This window comes from Hippopotamus amphibius, chromosome 2 (genome assembly GCF_030028045.1).
Source record: "Hippopotamus amphibius kiboko isolate mHipAmp2 chromosome 2, mHipAmp2.hap2, whole genome shotgun sequence".
In the NCBI taxonomy this organism is placed as follows: Eukaryota; Metazoa; Chordata; class Mammalia; order Artiodactyla; family Hippopotamidae; genus Hippopotamus; species Hippopotamus amphibius.
In genome coordinates, this window is record NC_080187.1 from 217,202,232 (window position 1) to 217,221,343 (window position 19,112).

General features: G+C 53.3%; 1 protein-coding gene across 5 annotated transcripts in view; it reads right to left on the reverse strand.

The window, feature by feature from the left end:
* Positions 1-19,112, reverse strand: part of TMEM266 (transmembrane protein 266) — a 122,337-nt gene that overhangs the window by 37,432 nt on the left and 65,793 nt on the right. For 2 of the 5 annotated variants that reach the window (XM_057723497.1, XM_057723498.1), the window contains exons 4-5: positions 15,081-15,235; positions 12,062-12,135 (exon numbers count right to left, since the gene is read on the reverse strand). In XM_057723497.1, coding sequence (XP_057579480.1) covers positions 12,062-12,135; positions 15,081-15,235 — 229 coding nt within the window. Of the gene's footprint in view, positions 1-12,061; positions 12,136-15,080; positions 15,236-16,486; positions 16,821-18,019; positions 18,208-19,112 lie in introns of all 5 variants that reach the window. The other 3 variants (XM_057723499.1, XM_057723500.1, XM_057723502.1) reach the window with 3 other exon arrangements.

The window sequence follows — 19,112 nt, forward strand, 5'->3', positions numbered from 1 at the left end:
GGAGAGAGACTGGAATCCACAAGCTGTGCGAGGTTTGTTCCAGAACGCCCTGTGGGCATGTGAACGCCTCCACTTCCCCCATCCTGAAACACTCCTCACTGACCCCATGTCTTCCTTAGGCCACTGCCCTCTCTCTCTTTGCCCAGGTTTCTGCAGAGGTGTTTCCACTAAACCCACTGCCATCTGACACCAGCCCTCACCCCTCCAGGAAAACTGCTCTCACCTGGTTACCGCTGACCCCTCGGCAGCTCCAGGTGCCCTGGCGGCTTCCTTGCTCTAAAAAGCCTCCTACTGTTTCCAGGATCCCACACTCTCTGGGTTCTCCTCCCACCTCCCTGGCTACACCTTCTGGGTCAGCTTTCCATCCCAAAATTGTTTCCCAGGGCTCCACTTCCTCTCCTCTCATGCTCCCCCACTCCCCGACAATTGCCATTGCACCCCTGGTTTCAACTCCCACCCGACACCCTGAAGCACCCCCCCCCCCAAACTGGCCCACAATTCCAGCTGAGACCTCCTCCTGCAGCCGTTCCCGTGCGTAGCAAAGGGCATCCCCACCCCCTCTTAGGAAGCCAGTCCCCCGCTACCCCCTGCCCCCGCCCCAAAAGCGTGCTCGCCCTCCCTCCTGCTCACACGCTACCCCCAGGACGGCCAGTCCCCAAGTCCTGCAGAATTTAGCTCCTTCAACTCTCTCCAGCTTGTCCCTTTCTCAGTCCCACTTCCGCTGCTCTGGGTCAACCCTTTCACCCCTTGCAGTTGAACCACACCTCCTAAAAAGTCTCCAAACTCCAGACTCCCCACCCACCTCCAACCTCAGCTCCTCACCAGCTGCCAAGGCGATTTCTCTAAGAGGCCAGTTTCATCACACCCCTCTCCTGCTTGGAGTCCCCTCCCCACTGCCTTCAGAACAAGACCCCCACTCCTGAGCAAGACATGGAGGGGACTTCATGACCTGGCCTGGTCGCCAGGACACCTCTCACCATCTCCCCTGCCGTAGTCAACAACCAGACATGCTGTGGTCTCTCGTGTTCTGTCTCTTGTCCGCTCTGTGACTGCTGCCTGAAGGTCCTCCATGCCCACCACCTACCTAGCAGCTTACACATCTGCAAGCAGCTTGCTTCGCCTCTGAGGTCTCCCACTGACGGCAGTGGGAGATTTAAGCTCCGTTCCCGGTTCTCTCATTATACACGTCTGGTTGGCGGCTTCCCAGCAGACTGTAAACACCTGAGCTGGGCCTGCGTCTTGACGATCAGGGCAGAATCCTCACACCCAGCATGGGCTACAGCATCTGGCGCGGAGACACTCAAAAATGTGGGCTGAATGAATAAATAACCAAGAACTTCCATTTATCGAGTGTCTCCTCTGTGCCAGGCTCTATATTAGGAACTAGGAGTTTAATTTTGTGTGTCAGCTTGGCTGGGCCTCAGGGATCTGGCCAGACAACCTTTGGGGTGTGGGGGGGAGGATGTTGTGGATGATGTTAGCGTTTGACCCGGTAGACTGAGTTAAAAGTTGATTGCCCTCCCCCATGTGAGTGGGCCTCATCCTATCCAATCCACTGAAGACCTGAAGAAAACAAAAGGCAGAGGAAGGAAGGATTTGCTCTCTCTGCTTGATTGTCTTTGAAATGGGACATTGAACGGGGTGGTCTTCTGCCTGCGGATTCAGACGTGCACCCGAGATGTACATTGTCAGCTCTCCTGGGCCTCCAGCTTGCAGTCTACAGGTCCTGCATTCTCTACCGCCATAACAATGTGAACCAAAACTTACAAATCTCTTTATATTATGTAAATATATACGTCTGGGTTATATCTGTTGGTTCTGTTTCTCTGGAAAACCTAGACTAATAGAGGAACTTTATGCACATTATCTCATTTCTCACAAAATCCCTCTAAGACGGATATTGTTAACCTCCTCTTAAAGATGAGAAAGGCTGATGCTCTGAGAAGCAAAGCAACCTCCCCAGGACCAGAAAGCTGGCAGGAGGCTGAACCAAGAGGCTCAGACGCTCTATGCCACTGGCCCACATGAATGAACTGTGGTCGGGGCGGGGAGGACAAGCCATGACAACCAGGAACACCTGGAAGTGGTGCCAGGTGAGGGCAGAGGGGAGAACTTTGGGCAGGAGAGGAGCCAGGGGTAGGGTCCCATGGGCTCAGTGGTCATTGCTTCACTAGGGAAGCGCAGAATGATGGCTGTGCGCCGAAGGCTGCAGGAACACCGATACGCCTGGCTGAGAATCCACTTTCCTTCCCGCTTCTAGGAAGCTGCTTTTGAACCCAAGCTGGGGGACACTGAGATGGGGTGAGTCTTCAGGGCTGCTGCTGTTTATAACAGTAGAAAACGGGGAGAAATCCTAAAAATCCAAGAGGAGGGTTAAACTGGGGGCATCCAAATGTCAGGATTTGACAAAGCTGGGTGGTGGGAACACAGGTGTGCATTAAATGACTCGCTGTGCTTTTGATGTGTTTCAACTATTTCCTAATTAAAGAAAAAATAAACTAGGCAGACTCCCCCTAAACGTGTGGCTGTAAAAGTATGTACATGACAAGACATTTACAAAATCTTAATAGACAAACAGTGGGTTCTAGAACATTTTGCTTAAAGTGTGTACGTACACACACTTTATGCTAGACCTAAACTAAGGTAATAACTATTAACTTAGTTATGAAGTGCCTGTGCGCGATGAGAATATGGGCGATTTGTGTCTCCTGATTTTGTCTTGTGTGTATTTAGTTAATTTTCTGCACGGGGCAGACTTTGCCTTGTAAACATGCACATTGTTGTCACACATCAGGGTGATGAGATGGAGCCTTGTGCTTACACAGCGGAGTCACCAGGGACCCAACCTTTGGACTGTCTGCACCGTGGCCTCCCAGCGCCTCCTGAACGTCACCTTGATGGCCCGGCAGGAGGTCTTGGTCTGTGTCTGAGGCCAAGGGTCATCGTGCTTCTTCCCTACGAGGTCCCTCCTCCAGGAGGAAGAAGTATTAGCCCAGCTCTCCCCACTTGCACAGATCAGGTGTTGCTGAGAATGTGGTGGTAAGTGGAACATTCTGGGCCTGGGATTATTTCTAGAATCTCAGAGCTGGAGGGAGCCTTAAAGCCTTAAAGGTTACGTTGCGTGGCCCCACCACCTTCCAGTGTTTTTTCATCCCTTGTCTAGTAGCCCAATGAGTTGGTCATTTAGCCTGAGCTTGCAGGCTTCCACCAATGGTGAGCTTGACACTTGTGTAAAGCAGTATGTTCCAATTTGTCTAGAAAATTCATCTCTATATCCAACTTTTCATGCTCCCTAAGATCACTGTCAAGGTCATGGCAAACGAAGAAGTGAAAATGAGATTTTGAAAAAGAGTTTCTCACATGTTTAATTTATTCACACCTTCACTGGTGGGTGTCAGATGCCCAGGCCCATGCCAGGTGATCCAGAGAGAGAGAAGAATATACAGGCACACCTCAGAGATTTTGCAGGTTCAGTTCCAGACCACCTCAATAAAGCAAATATTGAGTATGGGGTGGTTCCTCAAAAAACTAAAAATGGAGTTGCCATATGATCAAGCAATCCCATTCCTGGGCACATATCCAGACAAAACTATAACTTGAAAAGATACATGCACCCCTATGTTCATAGCAGCACTATTTACAATAGCCAAGACATGGAAACAAATGTCCATCAACAGACGAATGGATGAAGAAGATGTGGTACGTGTATACAATGGAAGATTACTCAGCCGTAAAAAAGAATGAAATAATGCCATTTGCAGCAATATGGATGAACCTAGAAATTATCATACTAAGCGAAGTAAGTCAGAAAGAGGAATAGCATATGCTACCCCTTATATGTGGAATCTAAAATACAACACAAATGAACGTATCTATGAAACAGAAACGGACCTGCAGACAAAGAGAACGACTTGTGGTTGCCAAGGGGGAAGGGGTGGGGGAGGGAAGGATTGAGAGTTTGGGATTAGCAGCTGCAACCTATCATATATAGGAGGGATAAACAACAAGGTCCTACTGTAGAGCACAGGGAACTATATTCAATATCCTGAGATAAACCATAATGGAAAGGAATCTGAAAAAGAATATATATTTGTATAACTGAATCACTTAGCTGTATAGCAGAAATTAACACAACACTGTAAATCAACTATACTTCCATAAAGTTTTTTTAAAATGTTTAAAAAGTGAATATTGCAACAAAGCAAGTCACATGAATTTTTTGGTTTCCTAGTGTGTATAAAAGTTCTGTTTACACTATACTGTAGTCTATTAAGCGTGCAGTAGCATTATGTCTAAAAAAATTATCTATATACCTTGGTTAAGAAATACTTATTGCTAAAAAATGCTGACCATCTGAGTCTCAAGCAAGTGGTAATCTTTTCACTGCGGACGATCTTGCCTCGATGTTGACGGCTGTTGACTGATCAGGGTGGCGGTGCTGAAGGCTGCGTGACTGTGGCAATTTCTTCAAAGAAGATAACAAGAAGTTTGCCGCTTGGATTGACTTTTCCTTTCATGATTAATTTCTCTGTAGCAGGCCATGCTCTCTGATAACATTTTACCACCATATGACTTCTTTCAAAATTGCAGTCAATCCTCTCAAACCCTGCTGCTGCTGCTTCATCAGCTAAGTTTATGTCATATTCTCAATCCTTTGTTGTCATTTCAATAATCTTCACAGCACCTTCACCAGGAGGAGATTCCATCTCAAGAAACCACGTTCTTTGCTCACCCATAAGAAGCAACTCCCCACCTAGGAAAGTTTCATCATGAGGCTGCAGCAGTTCAGTCACATCTTCAGGCTCCACTTCGAATTCCAGTCCTCTTGCTAGCTTCTACCACATCTGCAGGTACTTCCTCCACTGGAGTCTTGCACCCCTCAAAGTCATCATGAGCGTTGGCATCAGCTTCTTCCAAACTCCCGTTCATGTTGCTATTTTGACTTCTTCCCATGAATCACGAATGTTCTTCACGGCATCCAGAATAGTGAATCCTTTCCAGAAGGTTTTCAGTTTACTTTGCCCAAATCCATCAGAGGAATCACTATCTGTGGTAGCTAGAGCCTTACAAAATGTATTTCTTAAAGAACAAGACCAAAAGTCAAAATTACTCCTTGTTCCATGGGCTGCAGAATGGATATTGTGTCAGCAGGCATGGAAACAACACGAATCTCCTTGTACATCTCCACCAGAGCTCTTGGGTGACCAGGCACGTTGTCGGGGAGCAGTAATATTTGGAAAGAAAGTAGGTCTCAACAGTGGGCTTAAAATATTCAGTAAACCATGTTGTAAACAGACGTGCTGTCATCCAGGCTCTGTTGTTCCACTGAGAGCACAGGCAGAATAGATTTAACATAATGCTTAAGGGCCCTAGGATTTCCAGAATGGTAAATGAGCATTGGCTTCAGCTTAAAGTCACCAGCTGCATTACCCCCTAACCAGAGAATCAGCCTGCCCTTTGAAGCTTCGAAGCCAGGTATTGACTTCTCCTCTCTAGCTATGAAAGTCCTAGGCGGCATCTTCTTCCTATAGAAGCCTGTTTCGTCCACACTGAATATCCTTTGTTTAGTGTAGCCACCTGTATGCATGATCTTCGCTAGACCTTCTGGATAACTCTTCAGCTTCTACATCAGCACTTGCTGCATCACCTTGCATTTTCATGTTATGGAAATGGCTTCCTTCCTTAAACCTCATGAACCAACCTCTGCTAGCTTCCAGCATTTTTTCTGCAGTTTCCTCGCCTCTCTCAGCCTTCACAGAATTAGGGCTTTGCCCTGGATTAGGCTTTGACTTAAGGCACGGTTGTGGCTGGTTTGATCTTTTATCCAGACCACTACAACTTTCTCCAAATCAGCAATAAGGCTGTTTCCCTTTCTCATCCTTCGTGCGTTCACTGGAGCAGCACTTTTAATTTCCTTCAAGAAAGTTCTCTTTGCATTCACAACTTGGCTGACCATTTGGCACAGGAGGACTAGTTTTGGGCCTATCTCTGCTTCTGACATGCCTTCCTCACTAAGCATCATCACTTCTAGCTTTTGATTTAACGTGAGAGACGTGTGGCTCTTCACTTGAACACTTAGAGGCCGTCATAGAGTTATTATTTGGCCTAATTTCAATATTGTGTCTCAGAGAATAGAGAGGCCGAGGAAAGCGAGAGAGACTGGGGGGCAGCCGGTGGGCAGAGCAATCAGAACAGACACAACATTAATCGGTTAAGTTCACCGTCGTACGCGGGTGCTGTTCTTGGTGTCCCCAAATAATTACAAAAGTAACATCAAAGATCACTGATCACAGATCACCACAACAAATAAAACAATAAAGAAAAAGTCTGAAATACTGCGAGAATTACCAAACTGTGACACAGCGACACGAAATGAGCAGATGCTGTTGGGAAAATGGCGCAGATAGACTTGCTCAAGGCAGGGTTGCCACAAACCTTCAATTTGTAAAATACGCAGTATCTGCAAAGTGCAATGAAACGAGGTATGCATCGTAAGGCATACGAGGCTTCTGTTTCCCTGCTTACAGCTGGGGACAAAACTGGTGCCCAAGGAAGTGAACTAACAGTGGGTTCAAGAGTCCAGAGAAGGGGAGGGCCGTGTGGGCTGCTCAGGACGGGCTGCCTGAGGTGGGGAGGGGGGCCTGTGCCGAGCCTTGAAGGAAGGGAAGGACTCAGGCCGTGGAAGGTGGGACAGTCCTTCCAGGCAGAAAGCACAAGCCCAGCCACTTCCAGAAGTAAACAGAGTTTGTCAGGGCCACCACTAGCTCGTGTGGCACCTTCATGAACACTGGAAAGAGGTGTCCCTGCCCTAGGACACTTGTATCTACTGGAAAACTGCTGTAATATAATACACTCATTTAAAAAACTAGACATTTGATGCCATCTTCCAGGAAACTGTTCCAATAAGCAAATCTACAGTGTGAATCGAACGCCCTTTTTCCGTCTATGTGGACTTGCACAGTGGGGCTGTTTTCTTCTCTCTACACAGCTCCAAGGAGGCCTGGTTGAGGCGTTCAGGACAAGGTGTTCAGGACTCCAGGCAGTGGCAGAAAAGCAGGCTTGCTCTAGGGCTAATGCCACAGGGGCAGGGCAATGACATGGGCTGGGGGTGGCAGGACCCAACCTTCTAAAATCAAGCCTGATCCTTTGATGAGTCCACTGCCCTGGGATCTCACCCGCTTTTTCCTCTTGCCCTTTTCAAGGCACTTTCATGATCCTACCAGCCTTGTCCTGTGAGGTGGTAGGGCAGCTATTCATGTCATGGATGGGAAACGTGAGACTAGAAGTGAGATGATGTGCGGGGACTCTGACAGCCGGACTGACACAAGTCTGGAGCCCCAATTTCCCTCCACTCTCTGAAACTTGGAGGAGACAGAGAATAACATCTCTCTCCTAAGCACGAGCAGTGGCTCCACCTCCCATAGAGCCAAGAAAACAACCCCGAGGATGGGTCCAGTTCCCTCACGTTAAAGCTGGGGAATCTGAGGCACAGAGAGGGCCAGTGACCTGCCCAAGGCCACACAGCAACTAGTGGCCAAACTAGCTCCCTTTTCTCTAATTCTCTTCAGACACTGAGCGGAAGAAAATGCATCCTCATCTCTCAGAAGTACAACTTTCTTGCCTTCCGTCTGATGACTGAGGCTCACCAGGGCCCTCCCGAGAGGAGGCAACAGGCAGGAAATGGACCCCTCACAGATCCAGGATCTTGGGGTGGCTCATCGTTGCATGTCAGCAATGGCCCCTGCCTGGCACATGGCACAGGTAACCCAGGAGGCCAGGCTCCCTGCAGACCCAGGGCAGCCCGGCACAACTCTGAGAGGCGGCGCTGGGGAGGAGATGGCCCTAACAGCTGATGTTAAAGGAAACCTTGATCACCTGATGGGTGGATATACAAAATGTGATCTATCCATACAGTGGAATAGTACTGAGACATAAAAAGGAACGAGACACGGATCCGCACTACAGTGTGGATGAACTTGGAAACACGCTGCGTGAAAGGGCCAGATACACAAGGTCATATATCATACGATTCTGCTGACATGAAATATCCCGAGTAGTTTAAGTTCACAGAAACAGAAGCAGATTAATGGTCGGCAGTGGCTGTGGGAAAGGGGGGGCGGGGGAGTGGCCACTTAATGGGGGCAGGATCTCCTTTGGGGGTGAGGAAGATGCTTTGGAACTAGGAAGGGGTGACGGGTGCACAGCACTGTGTGTGCTAAATGCTACCCTGATGCCACTGAATCTTTAAAAGGTTCTGTTATGTACATTTCACCTCAATAGAATCCTAATAATAATAAATAGGAGGAGGAGGAGGAGGAGGAGGATGTGACAGCTGCTGCCACCGCCTTGAGGCTCCCATCCTAGAAGGCCAGCCATGGGTCAGCTTTCCCCTCTTCCAGGAAAGGAGTTGGGCCTCTCTGCATCTGCATCCCAGTTAGGGGATGGGGCCAACATCCCATGACCTGCACGACGGCCCTGCTGCAGGGTGGCCCAGCCTGGCCAGGCCCCAAGGCCTCCTGCAGTCTCAGGAAGAGAAGCAGCTGGCCTCCCTGGTTGCAAGTGGCCACTGGGCCCGGTCTCAGCCAAGGGCGGGGCGGCCCTTTGGAAACACCGTTTGCACAATTCTCCATCTGGATTCCGAAGGCTCTGCCCGGTCTCGGTGCTGCAGGGCCCCGTGGAAGCGGGATGACCCCGCCTGACCTAGCGCGGCAGGGCCCAGGAAGCCTCCCAGGCACCCATGTCACCTCGGGCCCCTGCAGGGCCCCCACGCGGCCTGACGGACTGTGCAGGGTGCCTATGCTCACTGCGGAACAGCTCCGCCTGTTTGCACAGATGTCCTCACACGGAGCACAAGCCAGCCCCGGACTTCCCTTCTTTGGGCCTAACTCTGTGCTCTGGGGAGCGGCCCCCGGAGCAGCCCTCAGAGCTCCGAGGTGGGCAAGGGTGGGCTGGTGCACTGCACGCCCGCCCGGAGCCCTGGCTCTGTCCCACCCGTGTGCCTGCAGGCCTGGCAGGGCTCTGCTCCTCCTAGGCCTCCGCTCCCACCTCACAAAGTGTCCCGCCCCGTTCAGGGGCTGTCCTAAAGCTCCGCTGAGACGAGGCGCAGGATACCGCCCGGGACGAGGCGGAAGGCTGCCTGGCGTCAGGAGTCCTTTGAGTCGGACCTGCCTGGAACGTGCCTGTGACACCACACCCGTGTGAGGCCAAGCAGGCTCCAAGGGACCCCCGCCCTCGGCCCACAGCCACGTCCCTGGGCACGACCCAGAGGAAGAGGGGCTATAGCCCTGAAGGGCTGGCACCCGCCTCCCCCGGGTCTGTGGTCAGAGGTGTGGCCGGGCCGGGCTTCGCCTTTCTCACTTGCTGGCCCAGGCCCTCCCCCCAGATGCTTGGCCTGCTCCGCCCCTGCCGGCACCAGGGCCGCAGGGAGGAGGCCGTGGCGACAGACCGGAGGAAGGGTCCAGAGACTTGGGCCCGGTTGTGGTGGGAACTGGCTGTGGGACCCTGGGCTGCCGTCTCCATCCGTGTGGTTTTAAAGGGACACCGCGGGCGTTTTCAGCAGCCAAATATGCAGGCCTGCTCCGTGGCTGAGGGATGTTTGGCTCCCCTGGCCCTTCCCACTAGAGGTTCCCCAGCCACTGTGAGAAGCACAGACACCTTTGCGCATTTCCAGCCCTCTGGGGAGCAGGGGTGGGAGGCCTCTGTGGGACTGTCCTAACCTCTTCCGATGCTAGGTTGTCCCAGGAGCTCCGTGGAAGCCCAGGCTTGCTGGCTGGGCTGCCTCCTTAGGAGATCATTGGGTACGAGCCCCTCTGCTCAGGCTGGGCTGGGTGTACTAGGGGAGGTTACTTTCCTGATATCCCTCTGTTAGTCCTGTTACCCCTCTGTTACTCCCGTTACCCCTCTGTTACTCCTCTGTTACTCCCGTTACTCCTGTTACCCTTCGTTCCTCTCACGTTACAGCTCCGCCCCCACCCTCGCCATCTCCGACAAGGTCCAAGGTCGCAGTCATTCTCCCCCAGCCCCCAGCTGAGCTCGTGGGAAGCCCTGCCCCTTCCCTGCCGTAAGGGTGGGGCGGGGCGGGTGGGAGGCTGACGCCTTGATTCCTCTGCACAGAGCCTGTCTGTTTCAGGTGGCTCGTCTCCGGCAGTGACAGGAAGGGAATGCCAAATTAACGCTGGGTAATAAATTCTGCAAAGCCAATAAAACCAAAGCAGAGGGATAGATGGAAGAACCGCAGCAACTGATTAAACATTTTTGTTGGCAGTCACAGACACATGGCACATTTTCCAAGGTCTGCATCAAGGAGACATCTGGCCACGGCCCGTGCGTGTGTGGGAGGCAATCCCGGTGAGCGGCGACAAGGGCGCCAGGAGGGCGGGACCCGCCCTCCCGGGGGCAGCGGGCTGGGGGCCGGGCACTATTTGGGGGTCTGAGGCACCTCCAGGGCAATGGCCTCAGCACGCTGTTCGGGACACTTCCTAGGAGGGGCCGTGTTGCAATCTGCCCCGGCCCCAGTCTGAGCCTCAGGCCCAGGCGGGCCTGCCAGCGCTGTGGGCTGCAGAAGCCGAGGCCTGGGAAGAGAATGTTCTGTGCTTGGAATGCCTGCTCCCCAGCCCACCACACCCCATGCCCAGAATCAGGATTCTGGACTCAAGGCCTGAGGCCCGGGCGTCCCCTGAGTGTGAGGGAGAGAGTGCGTGCCATTAGACTGGGTCAGAGCTGGCCCACAGAGGGCCCTGGGCACAGGAGGACCCTGGGCCGCTTGACGCCTCAGGACCCCGATCACATCGCAAAATACTCTCCACCTCTGTTACCTCCACCCACATCACTGCTCTCCCAGAGCATCCTTCCTCCCTCCGAGGCCCCGCTGTGCTCCGGACGCAGAGCCCCCTCTGCCTCCTGGTAGCGTCACCCTTGCTGGTATATGAGCTGCGCGTGCCCATGTGTGCGTGTGTGTGTATTTGCACATGCACGTGTGTGCACGTGTACGCGTCTCCCCAGCAGGTTCTGCACCGCATTCCTTTCTGACTTTCTCCCCACGCTGGCCGACCACGCTGAGAGGCCCTCCTGGGGCTCTGCACGGGCTCATTTGGACCTGAGGACACACGGAGGGAGCGGGCCAGTGGCTGCTGACTTGGGCCCGTCTTCCGTGAGGAGGAACAGGATTTTTACACAAAACTCTTCAGTTCTTCAAAGACCCGCCGCTGCCCACAGGACGAAGCCCAGTCTTCTCGGCTTCCCCTGGAGACCCTGCTGGGAGCGGCCCCAAGTCGATGCCCCTGAAACGCAGCCCAGGGTGCCACTGTGACAGGCTAGGAGCTGCTCAGAGGATGCCCCACTCACCCCCCACGTCAGGCAGAGGAACTGTGCCAAGATCCTGGTTCCCACACATTCCAGACCCTCTCAGGGCCATCAACTCCCACCAAAACCCAGGCCCATGTGCTTCTAGGTGCTTTTTACCTCTTACCACACACAGAGATACGGGCTTGGCTTCATCAGCTGACTCCAGCAAGGGTGGGGGCATCCATGCTCCCCGATCCCAGACATGTGTCCCTTTGCCCCCACAGAGGGGGCACAGCTCAGCCTAGCCAGACCCTGTACCCCCCGAAGCACCGGGTCAAGTCCACTGCCTGGCCCTGTGACTCCGTCCTCTCTGCCCCCTGGGCCTCGGCCCCGAGGGGCAGGTCACCTATGTACCCAGGACCACGGCCACCGTGTTCTAATCCGTCAGCCCACCTCCAGGACCCCGGGCTTCAGCCCGGCCTCTGCCTGCTCCCTACCAGTCACACGAACCATCTGCTCTCCCTCAACTACCTCCCACTCAGTCTCACCTTCACAGCTGTCAGCATCCACCCCTCACCTGGACGACACCTGAGCACCGTCTCGGTCTCCCGCCGAGGCCCAGCACAGAACTCAGTTCCCTGTATTGTGTCCCCCTCTTTGCAGCCTCGAGGGCTGGCAGGGGGCCTGACACTAGAAAGCCTTTAGAGAATAAATCTTGGTCTCCCCGGGATGGGAGCTGCCCTAAAGAGACGGTCACAGGGCCCACGTCTTGACATACCTCTGAGAAGAACACCGAGAGGATGGCCAGGCTGATCCAGTGTATCACGCCGGCAAACTGGAACGCACTGGAAACTGCAAACACAATAACAGGGGCCAATTTTAGGAGCGAGGAATTAGGTGCATCAGTAGAGGGGCTTCACAGCGTGCAGGCGGGCCTCTGGGAGCCCGGGGTGTGAGCATTTAGGTCTGGAGGCACCCAGGCCAGGGAACGTCAGGCAGCTTTAAGGGGTGTCTGCGATGGAGGTGGTGGGAGGTTCGTGGCCCCGTGATGCTGTTTTCCCCTCCATCCGAGGGGCTGCCTCTGTCTCCCCACAGGCTGCCTCTCAGAGTTTCAGCTCAGTCCCATCAGCCACCATGGGCTCTGTGCCCAGAAAGGAGCCTTCCACAGGGGGCTTAAGAAGACATCCAGGGCTCTCGGACCCGGGTGGGCGGCTTCAGTGAGATCTAGATGAGCTTCCAGAAATCCCCACCACAATTCACCCCCAAAGCACTGTGCACTGTGAGTGGGACTTAAGGCAAGCTTACTTTGACCTCTCATTCTGAAAACTGAGTGGCTGAGACAGTGGCGTCAGCCAGGGTGTTCTGGGGAGAAGGCTGGAGCCAGGACTGGACGGGAAAACCAGGGGTGGGGCGGGATGTCAGCCTCCTGAACGTGGTAGAGTGAGCAGCTAGGGTCTGCTACACTTCCGGAGTGTGAGCGGCGAGAGCTACCAGCCGCTGAAAGCTCCCACCCCACCTTCCACCAGGCAATCTTTGGCATTAAGGCACCACCTCTGGCCGGCCCTTTCACAATACAAGAGCCACGACCAGCCTCTAAGCTGTAGCAGAACATAATTTATCAGAGAGCGAGGCCAAAAGCAGAGTGCTGTGGCCCAGGACAAGGGCAGGTGGGCTTTGATGGAGAGTGGGGGTGGGGTGGGGAGATGACCCCCAGAGGGCCAGCCTAAAAGAGATACTGGTAGGACATCCCCGAGCAGTGGGGCAAGACCAAAGCAAGGTGCAGGAACGCTGATGGGAGCACGCTTCCCTACTGGGCTCTGGCCAGGCCCGCTCAGCACGCAACTCAGATCCCCTGGGGGCTAAGGAAAAATGCCCAGAGCCGTCGGGGGGTGGGCTGGCCCAAAGAGAGGAACCCATGGCCTCCCCCAAAGTTCTGAGCCTGGCAAGCCCTTGGGGTGGGTGGAAACGAGGTCCTGGAGCATCTCCTGGAGGAAGGAGGCTGCAAAGCCAGGTTCCAAGTAGGGGACTTTGGGGTCCCTGGCTTTGGACCAATATGAGCCTCAGAAGACAAGCCCTGACACTGTGGATTCTTTCCGTCCTGGGTCACATGGGAACCAGGAGGCAGAGGCCTATGTGACTCTGAAAAGACCTCCAGATATTCTGGAAACATAAAATCTCTCCCCATTATTTCTCAAATGAATTCCTGTGCCTTTTTTTACGGTTTGCTTTAGAAGAGCAATAAATCTCTGTGCGTTTTATGGAATTTAAGATGCCTTTTATGAGCTGCTATTGGATCTCCCACCAAAATCAATCTCCCGGATACTTAATTTTAAGCAAAATTCCAGTGTCGGCCATGTTCTCCGTTCTACTCAATGCCTGAGTGGCCCAGGGCCCGGAGTGTAACCCCCAATAGGGAAAGAAAGACTCCGTTATGGTCAGACCTCGTAAAAAGCAGACATACGGATGAGTGGGAGGGAGAGTATACAGCATGGTTTAATTGAAGACAGGTTGAGTGTAAAATCAGCGCTGGTCACTTTCTGCTTGAAGATACTTTGATTGGAACCCAGGGGCCACCAGCTGTACAGAAGCCAACGAGGCTTATCAGACAAAAGCAATTCTGCGCTCCCCACCATGCTCTCTCTGAGAGCAGGGAAGGCTAATAGGACTTGGAAGAAGCTTTGACAGACCCTGAATACAGAGACTCCAGGGAAGGATCTGGGGGCATTTGAGAAAACAAGCCCAAGGTGACTGAATGGGTGTGGGAGTGGCCAGAACTATAATGCTCGAGTCTGCCAAAGGCAGGAAAGGAAATTTCTCAGGGGCCAACCAATTTCATTTCTTTTTTAAATTTGTACTTGAATGAGCTGTCTTCTGACTAGGGGACCTCTGGGGAACCAGGAATCTACCAGAAACCACTCACTCACTCAAAGCCAAGAGGGTACCAGGTACCAGGGGTCTACGCCGGTGGGGGACAGGAAGAGGGTCCTCCCCTCTGACAGCCATGCTGCCAAAGGACACTCAGAAGGACACAAGAGGTGGCAGACGAGCCATCAGCTGCCGTGTACATCCGGCTCCCATGAACGTGAAACTCGGACGAGAACCAACAGGACCGGGGTGGGAAAGAAAACTGGCCTGATGGTCGGAAGTCCCAGCTCCGATACCTCCCTCCTAGGGAGAGTCTGACGTCTCCCAAGCCTAATTCCCGAATCCATCAAAAGGGATAATGTCCGTCTCGCCTGTCTCACAGGGCTGCTAGTAGGGTCAAACGTATGGAGAAATGCTTTGAAAACGATCACGCTGTAGATCAAGAACACTGCCAACTTACAGCTGGATAAAAATACAAGGACTCAGAGCATCACTGTGGCTGCTGTCATTATTAGCTTACTACAAGGTGAGACACCTCCACACATGGGAACTCTCTTTAAGCTACAGAAAATTCCAACCTGGAAAATTCCAAATGGGAACAATAAAAAAAAAAAAAAAAACAAGGTGCCTACAGGGGTCCCCAACATGTTGGATCTCATCCGTTTCTGATCATGGAATGCTGGGGAGGGAGAGTGAAGAGGCCACACTGGCTGGAGGCGGGCAAAGGGATGCCGGGGGAGGCAGAGAGCAAAGCCGCCAGACGCTTTCCCCCCCGGGGTGGTCATCCCCACGAGCCGTGGGGCCCGCGGGGGCGGCGGGGGGCAGTGCCGCCGGGCGGGGGCAGATCACGGTGCTGGTTGGGGACCCCTGATGAATGCACATGAAATAGCGACATCATACGTATTTGCATACGTCCGTCTCTTGCTACTCACACTGGAGAAGCTTTATATCTATTAGGAGTTCCAGAGTCAGGAGAGTCACCACCAATATTACACAGGCTACCAGGAAACTGTTGACACTTGCACTGAGCAAAAATACCTGCCACACGGCTGCCCTCTTCCCACAGCACGGCTTCAGCCAGGTAGACCTGCAGGGACAAAAGTGGGAGAGGAGGCCCTGAGAGGGGGTAGGGTCCCCGCCACAGCCTTGCTCTCAAACCACCCCCCCCAGCCCCCCACCCCCGCATCACGCCTCCCCGGCTCTGTGCTTCCTGATGAAACACAGCCTTCTTCAAGGGGCCACTGGGTAGAACGAGCAAAACCAGAAACATCTCATGAAGAGGTGGCGCTCGGTTTACAGGCCGAGCTGGGCAGCTCACGGCATCTCCCTGTGCTTCAGGCTCCTCATCTTTACCGTGGGTGCAGAACCACGCGTCCCAGGCTCGTTGTAGAGAAGGAAGATCACAAGGGTGAGTGGCGAGCCTGGCTATGTGGTAAGTGCTGCATGAATTATTATCATTATTTTTATTATTACACTTTCTATTATACTTCTGCATAGTCTCAGACCCTAGCACAGGATCGGCGTCTAGGGTACCCTCAGCCCACTTCTCATAAAGGCTCAGTGAATTCCTAAGAGAATTTTCTGTTTTCTCAGCTATACAAGGAAAGATGTGAACTGATTCCTGCTTCTCAGCGTAGGTTGTAAGGAATGCTAGTTCCACAGAATGTTAATGGTTGTTACTCAATAAAAAGTTTCCAGGGCTGGGTAAGTTTTGGAAAATTTGGGTCAAAGGTAAATGGATACTTTTCTCTGCGGGACATTTTAGTGCCACGGATATGCTGTCATTCATCATTGTGCCCCAAAGGGATTACAGGATCCGTTTTTCCCAAACTCACTGGCCCGCGGCACCCTTTCTTCACGCAGCATCTGGAGGGACTGGTGTTCTATGCACCATCTTTTGGGAAACCTTTGACTGGTTGATTGTGAACATTCATACACAGACATGAGGCCACTGAGGAGGAGATCTCTCCTGAGCAGGTCTGAAAGTGGGGAGAAGGCACAGAACCTCAGAACTGGTGGCTCTCGTCGGGCATCTGATCCACTCCCTTCAGGAACAGAAGATCCTGGTGAAAAGGGGGTGCCTCTACGAGGGCATGGGGCTGGTAAGGTCAAACCCCACTGCCGTGGTAGGTTATTTACGCACCGGACCTGCCTGCCTGCCTTGAGGAGGAAGCATTAGGTGTCCCGGAGCACCAGAGACAGCACTGGCTGGGGAGTCCTCACTTCTTGCCTGGCCTTCAGCCTCCCGGGACCGTGTCAAAGGCACTCTGGATTTCAGCCTTCCCATGTGTAAAACGCCTTAGCCTTCAGGGTTTTGAAAGTTAAATGAGAAACTGACCTGAGTATCTGATCTGTAAAGCACCATGTAGCTGATGGTGATGGTGATGGTGATGGTGGTGGTGGTGGTGGTGGTGGTGGTGGTGGTGGTGATGATGACATGATCTGATGGCCCAAAGATGTGGCCACCACCCCCTGTCCTGCCTGTCCAGAGGGAGCAATCGGCTGGAGCCTGCTGCAAAGCGGCCGGTACCCATCCCCGAAGATCTCGCTGGTGTCGCTGGAAAGGGGAGCTCTGCCTTGAGGTGCTCCCTTCTCCCCGAAGGAATAGTGTGGTGCTTCAAGGAGATTTCTTCCTCACAGTCCATCCGGGGAAAGCTTGAAGGAGGCCCCAGCTGTTGGAAGGTGGGACAAAGCTCATGGCTCTTCAAGGAAATTTAGCTTTCAGGTGATGGGGGAAGAAGAGGAAGGCATTTTTGGACAGGTGGAGGGTGACGGATGTGACACCCTCCGCCCGTGGTCAGGAGTGTGGGGCAGGAAGTGAGGAGAGCTGCCAGGCAGAAGAGGGTTCTCGCTGAGGACAAGCAGGAGACAGTGCGACAGAGGTGAGTGGGGGCCAGACTGAAGGTCATTGGCGAAGGCCTGCTTCACCCGCTGCAGAGGGGTTTCAAAGTCCCCTACAGAACCACTTCTCTCCACCTTCCTGTAGGTTCACAAGGGCCACCCACAAGCAACAGGCTACAGGGTAAACCCCAAAACTGACACCATGCGGAGCTCAGTAGGGTTGCCAGATAAAATGAAGGACACACAGTTAAGTCTCAGATAAACAACGAACAATTTTCTAGTATTAGTATGTCCCAAACATTGCATAGGATAACTTATACTAAAAAAAAAAGTTATTCACTGTTTATATGAAATTCAAATTTAACTGGGTGTCCTGTATTCTTATGTGCTAAACGTGACAGCCCTACAATCAGAGCAGAGGGGTCTTGAGGGGGCCTGGTGAGGGTGGCTGGGATTTGGTCAGAGGAATGCACAGGAAGCCTGGGATACAGGTGAGACGACAGCGTCAGGGAAGGAAAGACCAGGAGAGGGACACCGGTGGGAGGGCCGAGCGTCTGTCCAGGAGGCCAGGAAAGAAGGACCAGAGTGCTGGAGGGACAGCCGTGCCGCACCTGCTGGAGATGCAGAGCAGCCTGGAGGCTCCGCCCACAGGTGCTATCAGCTGTGTGTGCTTTTGAACGTGAAAGACCCTTTGAACTGTAAGGTGTCTTTGGCCGTCATTCCTTGCTGACCTCCCCTCCTCCTGATCCATCCCGAGAGCGTCACCCCCCCCTTTCCCCACAATGTGACATTCCCGCCCCTTCCACTAGGCCCTATTTTAATCTTCTGCACCTCTCACCCCAGTTCTCGCCCAGCCTCCAGCTGCCCCTGGAAGTTTCCTGCTGCCTCCTGCCCTCCTGTTAACTCCTCCCTGTGGCCACAAGCACTGTCACCGCCGGGTCCCAAAGGAGACCCAGCTCCAATTTCACATCGTCTCTAAAACCCAGTCCAACTGCCTTTGGCCTCTGAACTGATGCCATTTCACTGTCACCTGAAATCTGAGGCAAGCACCCTCCGCAGTGATAAACGAGAAGGGCCGCGGTTTGCCTGGGCTGGTGCCGCGCCGAGCGGCCAGAGGAAGGCTCAGCTGCACGTCCCGTGGGAGGAGCGGAGCGCCGGTTCTCCTCTGCGCCTCGTGCATCCAGAAATGTGGGGTGCGCCCCTCGGAGGCCGGGCCTTCTACCCGGAAAAGAAGGCCCCACAGGGAGAAAGGGATGAAACAAACCGTTTGTTTCTTCAAGTAGCAGCCTTTCCCTCTAAAAAGGAGACTCCAAGCTTGACCTGCCTCCGTGGGAAGGAAAAGTCACGTTATCTGGCTGCTTCAAATGCTAAGATGCTGCTGTGGGGACTTCCCTGGCGGTCCAGTGTTTAAGACCCTGCCCTGCCAATGCAGGGGGCTGGGGTTCAATCCCTGATCAGGGAATGAAGATCCCGTATGCTGCAAGGCACAGCCAAAAAAAAAAAAAAAAAGATGTTGCTTGTTTGGTTAGAAAAACTTCGTAAGCAGACCCAGGTTTGGTTATTGGGAAGTGGTTGGTTTAACGTGGGGACCCGTAGTCTGAAGCTGGCAATGTGGGCCTGGTCCTGCTACCACAGCACCCCTTTCAGCCTTGGGGAGCAGCCAGGGAGGGGCCAGACAGGTGGCAGGACTCAGAAACCAGGCAGGGGACGGTCTGGAAGTCAAATGCATGCCAGACACCTCATGTGCTAGGTAGGCACTGTGATCAAAACAGCTCACGGCTCTCAGGCAGCTGACATTCCAGTGGGTGAGAGCCAAACAATAAACATAACACATTAGGAAATTAGATGGTATGCTACACGGTGGTGGGTACTGTGGGGGGGAAATGGGGGCATGAAGGGTGACATTTAAAAATATGTGGTCAGGGTGGGCCTCACCTGCAAGGGCTTCCCTTCAGGGCTGGGGGCCGCTGACCTAACCCCACCCTGAGCAGGTGCTGCTGGAGTTCCCGCAGCCCTTGGGGCACCCAACACAGTTCCCAGAGAACCCCAAGGCAGCTGCAAAGTGGAGCCAATGCCCACTGCCCTGGTCCTGTGCTTCCCCTTCTGCATCAGTCCAGGGGTCC